General features: G+C 55.0%; 1 protein-coding gene and 1 long non-coding RNA gene across 2 annotated transcripts in view; both read left to right on the top strand.

The window, feature by feature from the left end:
• Positions 1 to 593, top strand: part of EPS8L3 (EPS8 signaling adaptor L3) — a 13027-nt gene extending 12434 nt beyond the window's left edge. Inside the window, exon 18 of the mRNA XM_071578417.1 lies at positions 326 to 593. Within this exon, the coding sequence (XP_071434518.1) occupies positions 326 to 593 (268 nt within the window). The remainder of the gene's footprint in view (positions 1 to 325) is intronic.
• Positions 594 to 9429: 8836 nt separating this feature from the next.
• Positions 9430 to 15249, top strand: LOC139683425 (uncharacterized). The gene is made up of 3 exons (XR_011699781.1): positions 9430 to 10704; positions 11181 to 13819; positions 14531 to 15249. It is a non-coding gene; the product is annotated as an uncharacterized lncRNA (long non-coding RNA).
• The last annotated feature ends 1757 nt before the right edge of the window (positions 15250 to 17006 follow it).

Raw genomic sequence — 17006 nt, 5'->3', positions numbered from 1 at the left:
ACCAAATCAACCCCCCACAGACCCCCCCCCCCAATGCCCCCCAGCCTCACCATCCCTACTGAGGAGGCATTTCACACACACCCCACCCCCCCTCAGCCTAATTAAACCCTCTCAGCCTAATTACCCCATCCCAGGTATTACCATCCCCCTCAGGCACCAGTAACACCACACAGATCCCAATCCAGCCCCATATAGACACCCCCCCCCCCCCCAGTCCCCCTCAGCCTCACCATCCCCACTGAGGAGGCGTTTCACCCTCTCCCTCAGCCTAATTAAAGCCACTCAGCCTAATTACCCCGGCCTAATCACCCCTCACACGGGCCAGGTCCGTCCCACCCCCCCCCGCCACGGGACGACCTCCCACAGCCTCACCCCAGCACGAGCCCCCTCAGAACCTCCGCATCCACCCTCGGGGGGTCCCCGGCACTAATGGCGCCGTTCGCCCCAATTACCGCTCGCGGTCGTTAATTACCCGCCGCTTTCCCGCCACACCCGTGAGGCGGCGCGCGCAGGGGGCGGGGCTTCCCGTCGCCTGGCAACGGCGAGACGCCTCGCGGCAGGCCCCGCCCTCCCACCCGAGGCGCGGGAGCTGATTGGGTGACACCACCGCTCGGCCCCGCCCCATAGGCGGTGCCTCCTTGAATCGGGGCGTTGCTATTGGGTGAGCGCAGCTGGCGGGAACGCAAGCCCCGCCCCTGATCCAAAATCGCGCGGGGGGCGTGGCCTGCGGCAGTGAGGGGAGGGCGGGCCCGGGGCGGGACCTCCTGAGGGGCCTCCGGGAGCTCCGCGGGCCCGAACCGCGTTATTGAACCTGGTGGGGCAGCGCGCGGGGCCCCGGCGGGACCGACCCTTGCCAACCCGCCGACATCGCCCCCGGCGTTCTGGAACTGGGACCGGCCCTTGGCAACCCGCCGACATCGCCCCGGCGTTCTGGAACTGGGACCGGCCCTTGGCAACCCGCTGGGCTCGGCCCCGGCGTTCTCAGCCCGCGGGGAGGCAGGTAACGGCGGGCCCTGGGGGGAGGCCCGCGGACAGAGCCCCCCAGCCTGACCCCCCATGGGGCAGAGACCCCCGCCCTGACCCCCTCATGGGGCAGAGACCCCCGGCCTGACCCCCCATGGGGCAGAGACCCCCGGCCTGACCCCCTCATGGGGAAGAGCCCCCCAGCCTGACCCCCTCATGGGGAAGAGCCCCCCAGCCTGACCCCCCATGGGGCAGAGCCCCCCGGCCTGACCACCCCGTGGGTCAGAGCCCCCCAACCTGACCCATCCATGGAGCAGAGCCCCCTGGCCTGACCCATCCATGGGGCAGAGACCCCCTGGCCTGACCCCTCATGGGGAAGAGCCCCCCAGCCTGACCCCCCATGGGGCAGAGACCCCCCAACCTGACCCATCCATGGGTCAGAGCCCCCCAACCTGACCCATCCATGGGGCAGAGACCCCCCGGCCTGACCCCCTCATGGGGCAGAGACCCCCAACCTGACCCCTCATGGGGCAGAGCCCCCCAACCTGACCCCCAATGGGGCAGAGCCCCCTAACCTGACCCCCCATGGGGCAGAGCCCCCTAACCTGACCTCCTCATGGGGCAGAGACCCCCTGGCCTGACCCCCCATGGGGCAGAGACCCCCAACCTGACCCCCCCGATGGGGCAGAGACCCCCAACCTGGCCCATCCATGGGGCAGAGCCCCCCGGCCTGACCCCCCATGGGGCAGAGACCCCCCCGACCTGACCCCCAATGGGGCAGAGCCCCCTAACCTGACCCCCCCATGGGGCAGAGACCCCCAACCTGACCCCCCATGGGGCAGAGACCCCCTGGCCTGACCCCCCATGGGGCAGAGCCCCCTAACCTGACCCATCCATGGGGCAGAGACCCCCAACCTGACCCATCCATGGGGCAGAGACCCCCTGGCCTGACCCCCCATGGGGCAGAGCCCCCCGGCCTGACCCCCTCATGGGGCAGAGCCCCCCGGCCTGACCCCCCATGGGGCAGAGACCCCCAACCTGACCCCCCATGGGGAAGAGGCCCCCCTGGCCTGACCCCCCATGGGGCAGAGCCCCCTAACCTGACCCCCCATGGGGCAGAGACCCCCCAACCTGACCCATCCATGGGGCAGAGCCCCCCAACGGGGCAGAGCCCCCCAGTTTCAGTGCCAGCCCTGCCCACCCAGCCCCATAACAGACCCCCCTCTCCCCCAGACCCCTCATTGCAGCCCTTGCTCCCCCCCCAACTTATCATAAACTTACCAAAAATGCAGAATTTTGTGGCAAAAGGATCTGAGGGGGTCCTGGAGCTCCATTCCTGCTTCCCTTTCCTGTCAAAACTTACCAGAAATGAAGAATTGTGTGTGGTGAAAAGAGCAAGGTGGGTTTGAACCTGGTCCTGCTTTTCTGTCTCACCAAAACTCACCAAAGCCCGGGAGGTTTGTGGTGAGAGGAGCTGAGGGTTTGAACCTGTTCCTGCTTATTTTTCTTATAAAAACTTCCCAAAATCAGGAGATTTGTGGTGAAAACAGCTGAGGGTTTTGGAGCTCCATTCCTGCTTTTCTTTCTTACCAAAACTTACCAAAAAGGAATAACTTTGGGGTAAAAATTGCTGAGGGTTTTGGAGCTCCATTCCTGCTTTTCTTTCTTACCAAAAAGGAAGAATTTTGGGGTAAAAAGAACTGAGGGTTTTGAACCTGTTCCTGCTTATTTTTGTTATAAAAACTTCCCAAAACACAAGAGATTTATGTTAAAAGGAGCTGAGGGTTTTGGAGCTCCATTCCTGCTTTTCTTTATAATGAAAAAGGAAGAATTTTGTGGTAAAAAGAACTGAGGGTTTTGAACCTGTTCCTGCTTATTTTTCTTATAAAAACTTCCCAAAATCAGGAGATTTATGGTGAAAACAGCTGAGGGTTTTTTGAAGCTGTTCCTGGTTTTCTTTCTTACCAAAACTTACCAAAAAGGAAGAATTTGGGGGTAAAAATTGCTGAGGGTTTTGGAGCTCCATTCCTGCTTTTCTTTCTTACCAAAAAGGAAGAATTTTGGGGTAAAAAGAGCTGAGGGTTTTGAACCTGTTCCTGCTTATTTTTCTTATCAAAACTTCCCAAAATCAGGAGATTTGTGGTAAAAAAGAGCTGAGGTTTTTTTAACCTGTTCCTGCTTTTCTTTTTTACCAAAAAGGAACCATTTTGTGGTAAAAGTTGCTGAGGGGGTTTGGGGCCCCATTCCTGTTTTTCCTTCCTTATCAAAACTCAGGAAAAAATCAGGAATTTTGTAGTAAAAGGAGCTGAGGGGTTTTTGAACCTTTTCCTGCTTTTCTTTATTATAAAAACTTACCAAAACTCACCAAAAAAAGCAGATTTATGTTAAAAGGAGCTGAGGGGTCTGGGGCTCCATTCCTGCTTTTATTCTTATCCAAACTTACCAAAACAGGAGAGGTTTGTGTTAAAAGGAGCTGAGGGGTTTTGAAAGGGTTCCTGCTTATTTTTCTTATCAAAACTTACCAAAAAAAGCAGATTTATGTTAAAAGGAGCTGAGGGGTCTGGGGCTCCATTCCTGCTTTTCTTCCTTATGAAATCTCAGCAAAAAGCAGGAATTTTGTAGTGGAAAAGAGCTGAGGGTTTTTGAACCTGTTCCTGCCTGTTTTCCTTACCCAAATTTACCAAACCCCGGGAGGTTTGTGTTAAAAAGAGTTGGGGGTTTGGGACCCCCTTCCTGCTTTGTTTCCTCAGCAGAACTCCCCCCAGAGCAGGAGGGGGTGTCCCATCACACCTGTCCCATCACACACCTGTCCCATCACACCTGTCCCATCACACACCTGTCCCATCACACACCTGTCCCATCACACCTGTCCCATCACACCTGTCCCATCACACACACCTGTCCCATCACACACACCTGTCCCATCACACCTGTCCCATCACATCTGTCCCATCACACACCTGTCCCATCACACACACCTGTCCCATCACATACCTGTCCCATCACACACACCTGTCCCATCACATCTGTCCCATCACACACCTGTCCCATCACACACACCTGTCCCATCACATACCTGTCCCATCACACACACCTGTCCCATCACACACCTGTCCCATCACACACACCTGTCCCATCACACACACTTGTCCCATCACACACACCTGTCCCATCACACACACCTGTCCCATTACACACCTGTCCCATCACACACACCTGTCCCATCACACACACCTGTCCCATCACACACACATGTCCCATCACACACCTGTCCCATCACACACCTGTGTCCCATCACACACCTGTCCCATCACACACACCTGTCCCATCACACACACGTGTCCCATCACACACACCTGTCCCATCACACACCTGTCCCATCACACACACCTGTCCCATCACACACACCTGTCCCATCACACACCTGTCCCATCACACACACCTGTGTCCCATCACACACCTGTCCCATCACACACCTGTCCCATCACACACCTGTCCCATCACACACGTGTCTCATCACACACCTGTCCCATCACACACACCTGTCCCATCACACACCTGTCCCATCACACACACCTGTCCCATCACACACACCTGTCCCATCACACACCTGTCCCATCACACACACCTGTCCCATCACACACCTGTCCCATCACACACCTGTCCCATCACACACACCTGTGTCCCATCACACACCTGTCCCATCACACGCACCTGTCCCATCACACACCTGTCCCATCACACACACCTGTCCCATCACTCACCTGTCCCATCACACACCTGTCCCATCACACACACGTGTCCCATCACACACACCTGTCCCATCACACACACCTGTCCCATCACACACCTGTCCCATCACACACACGTGTCCCATCACACACCTGTCCCATCACACACACGTGTCCCATCACACACCTGTCCCATCACACACACGTGTCCCATCACACACCTGTCCCATCACACACACGTGTCCCATCACACACCTGTCCCATCACACACACCTGTCCCATCACACACGTGTCCCATCACACACCTGTCCCATCACACACACATGTCCCATCACACACCTGTCCCATCACACACACGTGTCCCATCACACACACCTGTCCCATCACACACACCTGTCCCATCACACACCTGTCCCATCACACACCTGTCCCGTCACACACACGTGTCCCATCACACACCTGTCCCATCACACACACCTGTCCCATCACACACACCTGTCCCATCACACACACCTGTCCCATCACACACCTGTCCCATCACACACCTGTCCCATCACACACACCTGTCCCATCACACACGTGTCCCATCACACACACCTGTCCCATCACACACACGTGTCCCATCACACACACCTGTCCCATCACACCTGTCCATGGAACGTCCCATTTAACATCCCATCACGTCCCATCACACACACCTGTCCCATCACACACACGTGTCCCATCACACACCTGTCCCATCACACACACCTGTCCCATCACACACACGTGTCCCATCACACACACCTGTCCCATCACACCTGTCCATGGAACGTCCCATTTAACATCCCATCACGTCCCATCACACACACCTGTCCCATCACACACCTGTCCCATCACACCTGTCTCTCATCTCACCTGTCCCATCAGAAGGTCCATGAAGGTCAAAGGACATCACATGACAAACTGTTCTGGGTTTAGGTACAAGGCCCTTTATTGATACACTGCAAGTGGTTTCCATGGGGTGACACCCACGTGCTGATTGGCTATTTTAATTGTCCCACCATAAGGCAACACTTCTCATTGGCTCTTCTCCCCAGTCCGTGTTTGTCGACCCCCCCAAGCATTCAGAGGTGTTTGTTTGATGCTGTTCTTTCCCATCACAAGCTGCAGTTTATCCCACCCATCTGAGGGGCACAGACCTGAAGGTTCCCATTTCAGTTCTCTGTCCCTACAGTGTGTTCTACACCCCCTGTGCCATTTCCTGTGAGCTGGTAACGGCCCCTTTGCAGCAGCTGCCCAGGGCACCCCTGACCCCTCGGGGTACAGGTGGGTGGGCACTGCAGCTGGGGCAGGGGCAGCTGTTGCCAACCATGCTCTGGGGAGACTGCACACACCAATGTGATGTTCAAGCAAATCCCAAGTTTATTCCAAAACACAGGTATGTGTGACCTCAAGTGACCCCGCCCCAGGTGCAGTGGTCTGACTCCAATTGGTTGAGGCTGGAAACTTGTCCTTTTAAGGTGAAACCAAACTTGTGAGGTGGTCCTCCAGACCCACCTGAGTCAGGGGCTGCAACATGGAGCTTTGCTGCTCATTGGAGTCGTGGCAGCTGCCAGGGAGGCCCAGCCCGCAGGTATCACACACAGGTCGTTTATTCAATCACTCCCTGGAGAAAGGAAAACAGGTACAGGTCAAAGCCAAGCTCTAACTTCAAATTACACAATGTATCTCCCCAAGTCCCACCCACAGCCTCATCTTAGAGTTGAATCACAGTGTCTGTGACCTTCGTAACAGCTCGTAATTGGATGACACTTTTGGGCAGATGTTCACCTTTGCTGTGAGAAAATTTATCTCTTAACTCACCATTCTCTGGGCAGGCTGACTCCAAAAACCTTCTTACCTTTCTTTGGTTTTTCTACCTGCTGGCTTTTCCCACAGAACTAATTTAATACCTGCCAGGAGGCCTCAGAAACTGCCTGCAGTTCCCAAACCCCCTCTCTTAAATCAAAAATCCTTCTGTTCTACCACAGCACGTCACCAAGTTTCCCGTCACACGCTGCAGTTTTCCCAAAGATTCCTGGGCATTGCAGTTGAACCAAACACCGAACTGATGTTGCCTCTGGATCCTGCACCCCTGTGAGCAGTTCAACCAAACACTGAACTGATGTTGCCTCTGGATCCTGCACCCCTGTGAGCAACCAAACACTGAACTGATGTTGCCTCTGGATCCTGCACCCCTGTGAGCAACCAAACACTGAACTGATGTTGCCTCTGGATCCTGCACCCCTGTGAGCAACCAAACACTGAACTGATGTTGCCTCTGGATCCTGCACCCCTGTGAGCAACCAAACACTGAACTGATGTTGCCTCTGGATCCTGCACCCCTGTGAGCAACCAAACACTGAACTGATGTTGCCTCTGGATCCTGCACCCCTGTGAGCAACCAAACACTGAACTGATGTTCCCTCTGGATCCTGCACCCCTGTGAGCAACCAAACACTGAACTGATGTTGCCTCTGGATCCTGCACCCCTGTGAGCAGAGACACTGCAGACAAGTTAATGGAGAAAGATTACAGCTTAATTAGAAGCTTCCAAGGTCCAAACCCAAGAGGTCTGACCCCCAGATCAGGAAGTTCACAACTTTTATTCTCAATATTAACATCCAATCACTATTCTCATTTCCCCTGAGAGCCCACCCAAAGGGGCCTGTCACTCTGCCCCCTTCTCCATGGGGGGCAGTCGGGCCTTCTTCTCTTGTTTGTCTCCTGTTATCCTGCAGGTGACTTCTCAAAAACATCATGGCCTTGGCTGAGCCTGAGAATAACACCCAAAACTTGTGAGGAAGAGAGTTAATATGTGCACTTGGAATTTGAGCAGTTCAGAGGAACTTGTATGTCTGGCCAAACTTCGGGAACGAGGATTTGGGCAGGGCTGTCCCCACCTGGGTGCCCTTCCAGCCTGCCCAGTGGATTTCAGGTGAGGCTCAGCGTGTGCAGAACTGGCCCCACCGTTTCAGTCCTGAGGTTCATCTGCCACGGCCGAGCGAGCTTGGACAGGGACAGTGAAGTCCTCGGGACTGGAACCTACAGCCCCTGATGTTCCCAGGAGGTCTCCCATCCAAGTACTAACCTGGGGCTGACCCTGCTGAGCTTCCGAGATCTGACGGGCTCGGATGTCAGGGAGGCATCAACTGCCCACAGAAGAACTTACGGGACTTCAAATCCACCAAAACACATTAAATTCTTGGGCATCACCGAGATGAGGCTCAACATGGGGACGCTGCGCTGAGTTCAACCCGCAGCGACCGAGGCTTTTCTTCGGCACAGACACCTCGAGAAATCTCCTCCTGAGCAACACAGAGAGCAACAAAGAGGTTTAGAAGGAATCTCATTCTGAATTAATTCCTTTGTTAATTTGACTCTTGTTAGTGATGCCGTGAGTGACCTGCCCAGAGCAGGACTCTGAGCCACGTTAGTGCAGGGTAAGATAAAAAGTAAAGGTCCTTTAATATCCCAGGCCTACAGCCCACAGGAATACAGGATGACATGAATGTGCCCTCCAGTTCTTGTTTCCATGGCTTTTATAATAAGATCCCTCCAATCATTGCTTTACACATTTCTCAGTCCAGCCCTGTTCCACCCCCTGGAATTGGGTCTGGGGTCGTCCAGACCCTCTGTCTTCATCAGCTCCTCTTCCTCGGGCACAAAAAGGTCCCTTGGAGTTCATCCAGTTCTGGCTTTTGGGTCACTCTGACCTGTGTTTATGTTTCGTTCTGTGGGGCTCTGATATCCTTCAGCTCTACATTGGAAAGGAGTCTAAACAAGATTAATTAGCTAAAGGAATTTGAGCTCCCTGTCCTGGGACAGGGTAGTCATCATCATCATGGCCAGGCTTCGTGGAGGAAGATTTGGGAAGGGCACTACCCAGGCTTGCTGCAAGCTGCTGGTGGCTGAAAAGGCCGATACGGGATAGGCAGGTCCGGTCACAAAAGGCACAGGGGAACCTCTCCCTGGGTGACATTGGCAAGGAACGGTTCTGTCTGCGGTGTCTGTTCTCCTCCAGACTGACTGTGCTGCATTCCCAAAGGAAGCAGCAGCGTCGGGAATGGTGTGTCTCCATGAATCCTGACTGGAGGCCAGAGTGGACCATTGGGGCAGTCAATATGGCCAAGGCTGAGCTGTTGTTTCAGGGATTCCTTGTATCTCCTCTTGGGGCTCCTCTCTGGCGGCAGCCGGTGGCGAGTTCCCCACAGACCACAATCTTTGGGAGGCAGTGGGTGATCCTCCATCCTGGAGATGTGCCCTGCCCTGGGCAGTGGGTGATCCTCCATCCTGGAGATGTGCCCTGGGCACTGGGTGATCCTCCATCCTGGAGACGTGCCCTGGGCACTGGGTGATCCTCCATCCTGGAGACGTGCCCTGGGCAGTGGGTGGGTGATCCTCCATCCTGGAGACGTGCCCTGGGCAGTGGGTGGGTGATCCTCCATCCTGGAGACGTGCCCTGGGCAGTGGGTGGGTGATTCTCCATCCTGGAGACATGCCCTGGGCAGTGGGTGGGTGATCCTCCATCCTGGAGACGTGCCCTGGGCAGTGGGTGATCCTCCATCCTGGAGACGTGCCCTGCCCTGGGCGGTGGGTGATCCTCCATCCTGGAGACGTGCCCTGCCCTGGGCGGTGGGTGATCCTCCATCCTGGAGACGTGCCCTGCCCTGGGCAGTGGGTGATCCTCCATCCTGGAGACGTGCCCTGGGCAGTGGGTGATTCTCCATCCTGGAGACATTCCCTGCCCAGCACAGCTGCGTTCTCACCAGCATGGCCTCCATACTGCTGACCCTGCCTGTTCAGAACAGACACACTGGTCACGTAACCAGCCCAGTGGATGTTTAGGATTGAACGGAGGCAGCGCTGATGGAACGTTCGAGGAGCCGCAGGTGGTGGTGGTAGACAGGGGTAGTGATAGAAAAGCATTAAACTTAAACTGTTAGAAATATTAACCCTCTAAAAATCTACAACTACTTTGTTCCTAAAATCTACAAAATGTGAAAATCAGAACAAACCCCCCTTTGGCATCATTGGAAAGACATAAAGCATTGAGAGCATTTAATAATTTGGAAAGAAGTTTCAATTTTTGCGCGAACTGACGCGCGTGGCAGGAAAGTCGGTGCCGCGCTGAGGGTGCCCACCCGCCCGGTGCCCACCCGCCCGGGTGCCCGCCCGCCCCTCGCAGGGGGCTCACCCCCCCCCCTCTGGGAGCACCTTTGCCAATTTAGAACGTGCAGCAAAAATTCTTCGTACCGGCAAAGTTGAAAACTGGCTTGTTGTGGGTTCACTGAGGTGGCCCAAATTTGGGCTCTGGAGTCTGGCCTAGGCCGAAGCTGTCAGGTGAGCTGAGCTGGGCTGAGCCAACAGCTGACCTCTGCTGGCCAGGAACTTTGTACTCTGTCGGAGGAGACTTAGTGGACGAGGATTTCATCAAGTGGCAGAAGGACTATCAACGCTGGGTGGATGAAGATGCGGAAGTGCAAGAACCGGGAAGACCTTGGAGAAAGCCCGACAAAGATCACGAAGGCTTTAGGAGTTATTTGGACATTTCTCCTGTTTAACTGTTATCTACCTCAAAATGGCTGCCCTTGTCTTTTTCCCTTAGTCATCCCTATCCAGGTTTCTCCTTCCCACAAACCCCCAGGGCATTGTCCCGCCAACCTTTCCCTGATTGGTCCCCGGTTGGTGCAGTGCACCATTTTCCTTATATGGCTTTGTTCAACCCCAGTTCTCTGATTGGTTCTTCCCTCGTTCCTCCCCTTCATTTGCATACCCACCAATCCGATGCTTTGCTCCTCCCTGTCTCCGCCCCTAACCCCGCCCTAGTTCTAGAAGGTTCCATGCCACCCTATATAAGCCCGGGCACCCCAATAAACTTTGCTTCTGCGCGTTGACTCCTGACTCGTGTGGACTTCTTCCCTCGGGATCGTCGCCAGGTTGGGAGCGGGAGGAGCTGTCCCCAAAGCTTCTAAGGAGCTGGTCCCTGGTGAGCACACGCTGTTGCTCTCTGAGCCCTTCTCCTGGGAGCGTCACTTCCATCTACCGTATCAGTGGACAAGTCATCCACCGAGAGTACTCCATCCCACACTATGACATCATCTCCAGGGCAGCAGGAACCAGTGTGGGAGTGGTTAAGGCAGTCGCTTCTCAGCCTCCTCTTGGGAGGACACACGATGGTGTCCCAGGGGGGATGGAGAGGACCAGGCCCACCTTTGGCTCACAGGGGATCTCAGGGAAGTAAATTGTGTTGTTCTGGGTCTCTCCTTTCTGCTTGGGTTTGTCTCCCTGGGGAGTAAGTTTATTTTTAAGTAATGTGTAGTTAAGACAGTAGAATTTGTGTGTTTGTTAAGAAGTGGGGAATTTGTTGTTGCAGACTTGTGTGAGTGAACATTTGTACTCTCTTCTAATTGTCTCTTCCTTTCTATAAAAATATATGTAGTTTTAGTATAAATGTTTTTTCAGCCTGATGCTCCAAAGAGCCACAGCAGAGCTCGATGAAGAAAACGGCATCTCCATCCGATATGGTACCGATGGAAGCCCGTTCAGCCTGAGGTAACTGAAGGCCCACACCAAGACCCTGAATCACCTTGTCCAGAGCTGCTTTTGCTGACGGTGCTGCCCTCGTTGCTCACACAGAAGCAGCTCTGCAGCGCTTCACATCCTGCTTTGCAGAGGCTGCTGAGCTTTTTGGGCTGGAAGTCAGCCTGAAGAAGACAGAAGTTCTCTACCAACCTGCACCTCAGGAAGTCTTCCATCATCCCCACATCACCAGAGGCAATTCAGAGCTTAAGTCAGTCCAGCAGTTCACCTGTCTGGGAAGTATCATTTCCTCAGACTGTAAGAACGACAAAGAGACAGACAACAGGCCAGCAAAGGCACACAGAGCCTTTGGAAAACTCCATAAAAGAGTCTGGTCCAATAGACACCTGAAGAAAAGTACAAAGATCAGTGTCTACAGAGCCATTGTTCTGTCTGCTCTCTTATATGGGTCTGAATCCTGGGTCATCTGTCACCACCTGCGGCTCCTCGAACGTTCCATCAGCGCTGCCTCCGTTCAATCCTGAACATCCACTGGGCTGGTTACGTGACCAATGTGTCTGTTCTGAACAGGCAGGGTCAGCAGTATGGAGGCCATGCTGGTGAGAACGCAGCTGAGCTGCCCAGGGCACGTCTCCAGGATGGAGGATCACCCACTGCCCAGGGCAGGGCACGTCTCCAGGATGGAGGATCACCCACTGCCCAGGGCAGGGCACGTCTCCAGGATGGAGGATCACCCACTGCCCAGGGCACGTCTCCAGGATGGAGGATCACCCACCGCCTCCCAAAGATTGTGCTCTGTGGGGAACTCACCACCGGCTGCCGCCAGAGAGGAGCCCCAAGAGGAGATACAAGGACTCCCTGAAACAACAGCTCAGCCTTGGCCATATTGACTGCCCCAATGGTCCACTCTGGGCTCCAGTCGGGATTCATGGAGACACACCATTCCCGACGCTGCTGCTTCCTTTGGGAATGCAGCACAGTCAGTCTGGAGGAGAACAGACACCGCAGACAGAACAGTTCCTGACCAGTGTCACCCAGGGAGAGGTTCCCCTGTGCCTTTTGTGACCAGACCTGCCTGTCCCATATCGGCCCTTTCAGCCACCAGCATGTACAGCAAGTGTGGGTAGTGCCCTTCCCAAAGCTTCGTTCCTGAAGCCTGGCCATGATGATGATGATGGTTTGAAGTGTTTTTTTCCTTTCCCCTCTCTTTTCCTCCCTTTCCCTGGTGTCAGCAGGGAGCCTTTTCTCTCTGTGCTTGGAGGGGTTGGCAGTTGCTGATCTCAAACCAAGACACGGCTGTAAACAAACTTCTGCAGCTTTTCAGAGAGAAGAACTAAAAGAGAAGTTTTCTAAAGTAAACAATTTTCGGTGCAGAGAAAGGACTTCACACAACAAGCTAATGAAGTTTATAGTGCAGAGCCTTTATTACACAAAGCACACGGTTTATAGGGTTAGAACTGCAGCTTATTGGCTAAAAAGAGTTACACACCCCCACGCCAGAAATTGGTGAAACCCCTTATCTCACAAGTCCCATGTTTCTATTATTTAATCCTGGCTGGTTTTACGCACCTGCAGAGTCCTGTGAGAACCCACTGTGTGAATTCTTGGGGAGTTACCCCCTCCCAGCTGAGCTCCTTGCAGCTTCTTAGAATCATAAAATGGATTGGGTTGGAAAAGACCTCTGAGATCAGCAAGTCCCATCCTTGATCCAACCCCACTGTGCCCTGGGCTGGTGATCCCAGTGGGGTTGGATCAAGGGTTGATGATCTCTGAGGTCTCTTCCAACCCAACTGAGAAGAGCAACGAGCTGGTGATCCCAGTGGGGTTGGATCAAGACATGTTGGATTCTCTGTCCCTGGAGGTGTTTCAGAGGACACTCAGTGCCACATCCAGTCCCTTCTCCAGCCTCGTTGCTCTTCTCTGGCCTCCCTCCAGCACCTCCTTAGCTGATAGCTCAGTCTCACGGGGTTTGTACAGGCTGGTTTCAGTCCTGCAGGGTCTTATATAGACCTGAATTGCTCACTTGTGATTTTACTGTACCAACAGTTTTCGGCAACTTAGGGCTTTTTGCAGGCTGTGAAGTAAACGTGAAGCTCGAAGGTGCCTCCCCGTCTGGTGCTCCACCAACAGAATGGGTGGGTATTTACCCCCGGGGGCAACTCCGAAGCTGCACCAGGCATGGCACCACCCCTGGCAAATACCCACTGCCCCAGTTCTCTTTTTTGCTCTCTTTCTTTCACCAGCTCTGGGACCCACTGCCCCAGTTCTCACTTTCTTTCACCAGTTCTGGGAGCTCTTCCGTGGTGGTGGATGTGATAGATGAAATTCATTAATTTGCTAAACTCAAATTGAAATTGTATTTGATGATTTTTATTTGAATGTAGAAGTGTATATATATGTTTAAAAATCTGTTGAAACCCAGCACGGGACAGGTTTTTTTTTTGCAGGAGCCACAAAGATAAGAAACCTTGATTAAAGAACAAAAGAACCGAAACTACAACCATCCAGACCCCCACCGCAGGGGGTTGGGAGAAGCCTACCTCTGGCTCTGCTGCATTCCCGTAAGCCCCCTCCTCCCTTCCCCCCTTCAGTCCATCCTGATTTCGGTACTTCTCAGCCCGGCGCCTGCCCCTTCTCCCCCCCCCAGTTTTTCCCTTATCGAGCCTCCCCCACCCTCGGACGCGAGTTTCGCTATAGTGCCCTTTCCCCCCCTGACCAACCCAGCGCCCGGACAACCCCCCCGACCCTGTGCTCTGTCTCGGTCCCGCGGGTCTCCCCAAAATTTGGCAAAGCCCTTCTCCAAACCCAGGCTGCCCCCCCGTCTCCCCAAACGATCCCCGCACCGGATCTGTGCAGCCCCACGCCGGCTAAAGCGCCCTCCACACCCCATAACCCCGCTCCCACCTCAGTGCCGGAATCTTGTCTGACAGACACTCGCCAGCCGCCCTGCTGGGAACCAAATCCTGTAACCCCAGCCCGGTTTTGCTGCCCCGCTGGTCCCCCGTTCCCCCCTCCTTTTTTCCTCTCCCCCAGCCCCGTCCTGGTTTCTTCACCCAGCCGACACCGCCGCCGGTGCTGACCCCAGCCCCAAGGCTGCTCGTGCCAGCCACTGGCTTGTGCCTGCCCGGCTCTGCCCACGGCTGCCTCCCCGACCCTGCACAGCCCCAACGCAGCTCTGTGCAGCACCAAAGCTCCCTCCCGGTCCCCGTCCCCCTCCCCACCTCGGTCCCTCCTGGGACCCCCCCTCCCCGTAACCGCCCTTCCTCCCTTAGAACCGGCGCCGTGTCCACTCTCCCCATCCCGGGTTATCCACACTCCAGTTCACTGGGTTTTTTAATAAATAAAATTCCGGTCTCCTGCCAAGCCCGCCGCTGGCTCAGCACATGAGACAGGTCAGCCACCGCCTGGAGTGGCCACCGTGTCTGTGGCTGCCACCACCCACGTCGCTCCCAGAGCCACCTCAGCCCCGGGGCCGCATCCGGGTGAACCACCCCCGCAGTGCTGTGACCAGGCCCCTGCTTGGAGCAGCCCGGTCATCTTGGAAGCTCCATTACCGCCATCTCCAGCCGGCCCCATGGAAAGTCACGGGACCAGCCCAGCGGCCGCTGAACAGCAACTATTGCGCAACACCTCGAGCTCACCCAACGCAGAATGTTGCGCCACAGAACTGGGCATGCGCAGAAGGGACACAGTTTGCACAACTCTTGTGAAATGCAGGAACTGCGTCTGCGCAAGGGGGCGTGGCCTGCGCCAACAAAGTGAATATAGACGAGGGTTTGGCCCAGGTCCAGCAGGAACCTTTTGGGAGCTGCTCTCCTGGGTCATCCAGTGCCCTGCCACGCTGCAAGCACTGTATTGCTCCTCTCTTGCCTTCACAGAGAGCTGAAATCACTGAGGCTGGGGCTAACTGAGCTGGACACTGATACCACTTATTAAAATCAATTTCTGTTTGTTCTTTTTTTCTTAATAAATAATGTTACTTATTTTTCCTTATTAAATAAAATACTGATATTCTAGCCAACGCCTAACTGCCTATAACAGTGGAGGGTGGGAGGGAGGAGGCAGCAGCGGCCTCCAAAGAGACTGAAATCAGAGTCCCGTCGGGGCCAGGGCAGGCACCGAGCGCGGCGGAGGGCAGGGGAGGGAAGGTGGCGACCCCCAAAGAGATGGGAGGGCAGGGGAGGGAAGGTGGCGACCCCCAAAGAGATGGGAGGGCAGGGGAGGGAAGGTGGCGACCCCCAAAGAGATGGGAGGGCAGGGGAGGGAAGGTGGCGACCCCCAAAGAGATGGGAGGGCAGGGGAGGGAAGGTGGCGACCCCCAAAGAGATGGGAGGGCAGGGGAGGGAAGGTGGCGACCCCCAAAGAGATGGGAGGGCAGGGGAGGGAAGGTGGTGATGCCCAAAGAGATGGGAGGGCAGGGGAGGGAAGGTGGCGACCCCCAAAGAGATGGGATTCGCAGTCACAGCCAGCCAGACTGGCAGCGAGTGTGGTGGAGGGCGGGGGGGGTTGGGGGGTGTGTGGCAGCCCCCAAAGTGGCGGGTGGCGGCAGCAGGAGAAGGAAGGGAGGGCAAGGTGTCTGCTGATGTCTTGGTTTGAGGGAAAAAACCAAAATGTTTACCAAAAAGCAGAGAAGAGGATTCCTCCACAATAATCACATCACTCTTGATTAAATTTAAGAAAAGGAACTTTAATTAGAAAATGGATATAAGAAGGAAACTGCTCTTAACTACTATATATATATACACATGTAGATATAACTGTACACAGACCAGAGCAAACCACTCCCCCAACACCACAAGTGAAAACCAAAAGAGAATGACCCCCAGAACAGCAGGTTCCTCCTGGAACAGTTCTATTTCTGGACAGTGTCAGTCTCACACCTGGGCTGGCTGCAGGGTGAGTTCTCAGTCTTTTTCCAGCAAGACAGACGAGCAGTGAGCACTCATGAACTCTGTCCTCTCTCTGTCCTTTGTCCCAAATGAAGAAGGGCAGCTGGGAGTGGAGAGCTGCAGCCTGTCCTGGAAAGCAGCAGTGACTCCTCTTTCTCGGGTCGCTGCCGTGGTGGGGTTGGGGCCGTGACACTGCCAGAGACAGCGAGGCCGGAGCGGTGACCAGGGCCCCACATGCCAGAACCAGGAGAAGCAGCAGTGGCAAGAAGAAACCAGCTTACCCCATAGGAGCAGCGAGGAGCAGGAGAAAAGGTTTCTCTCTGACAGACAACACACACAGCCCCAACCTTCCCCCAGAGCTGTGTGATGTCCCACCCGAAACGATCAAGAAGGAATTGGTAGCAGTTAATTACTTCTTTTGTTAACCAAGGGCATGGGGAGTTAGTGGCAGGGAGAGAATTTACATCAAAACTACAACAGCCGAGGATCTGTGTGTGACCTCCAAGGTGGTCCCCGAGGTGGCAGGGAGGGCAGGGAGGGCAGGGAGGGCAGGGAGGGCAGGGAGGGCAGGGAGGGCAGGGAGGGCAGGGAGGGTGGCGGGAGCAGGATCCGAGTGTGGCCAGCGCGAAAGCAGCGGCGCCCTTTCGGATTTTATTTCCCACACCACCTGTCCTATGTGCTTCCACAACGCAGAAAATCTCCCTACTTCTTTCTTTCTACCACTTGGTTCGTTCCACAGGCTTTGCTGTCAGAGGCCAGGGCGACCAAGAGTGTCAGATGGCAGGTGTATTACAAGAGCTGGGTCGAGGAGCATGTGGAGGTCCCAGGGCCCAGCACCCTGAGCCCAGAGGCCCTGCAG

Source organism: Pithys albifrons, chromosome 28, assembly GCF_047495875.1.
Source record: "Pithys albifrons albifrons isolate INPA30051 chromosome 28, PitAlb_v1, whole genome shotgun sequence".
In the NCBI taxonomy this organism is placed as follows: Eukaryota; Metazoa; Chordata; class Aves; order Passeriformes; family Thamnophilidae; genus Pithys; species Pithys albifrons.
The sequence above is the reverse complement of the archived record's forward strand: the minus strand, read 5'-3'. Positions and strand labels throughout refer to the sequence as shown.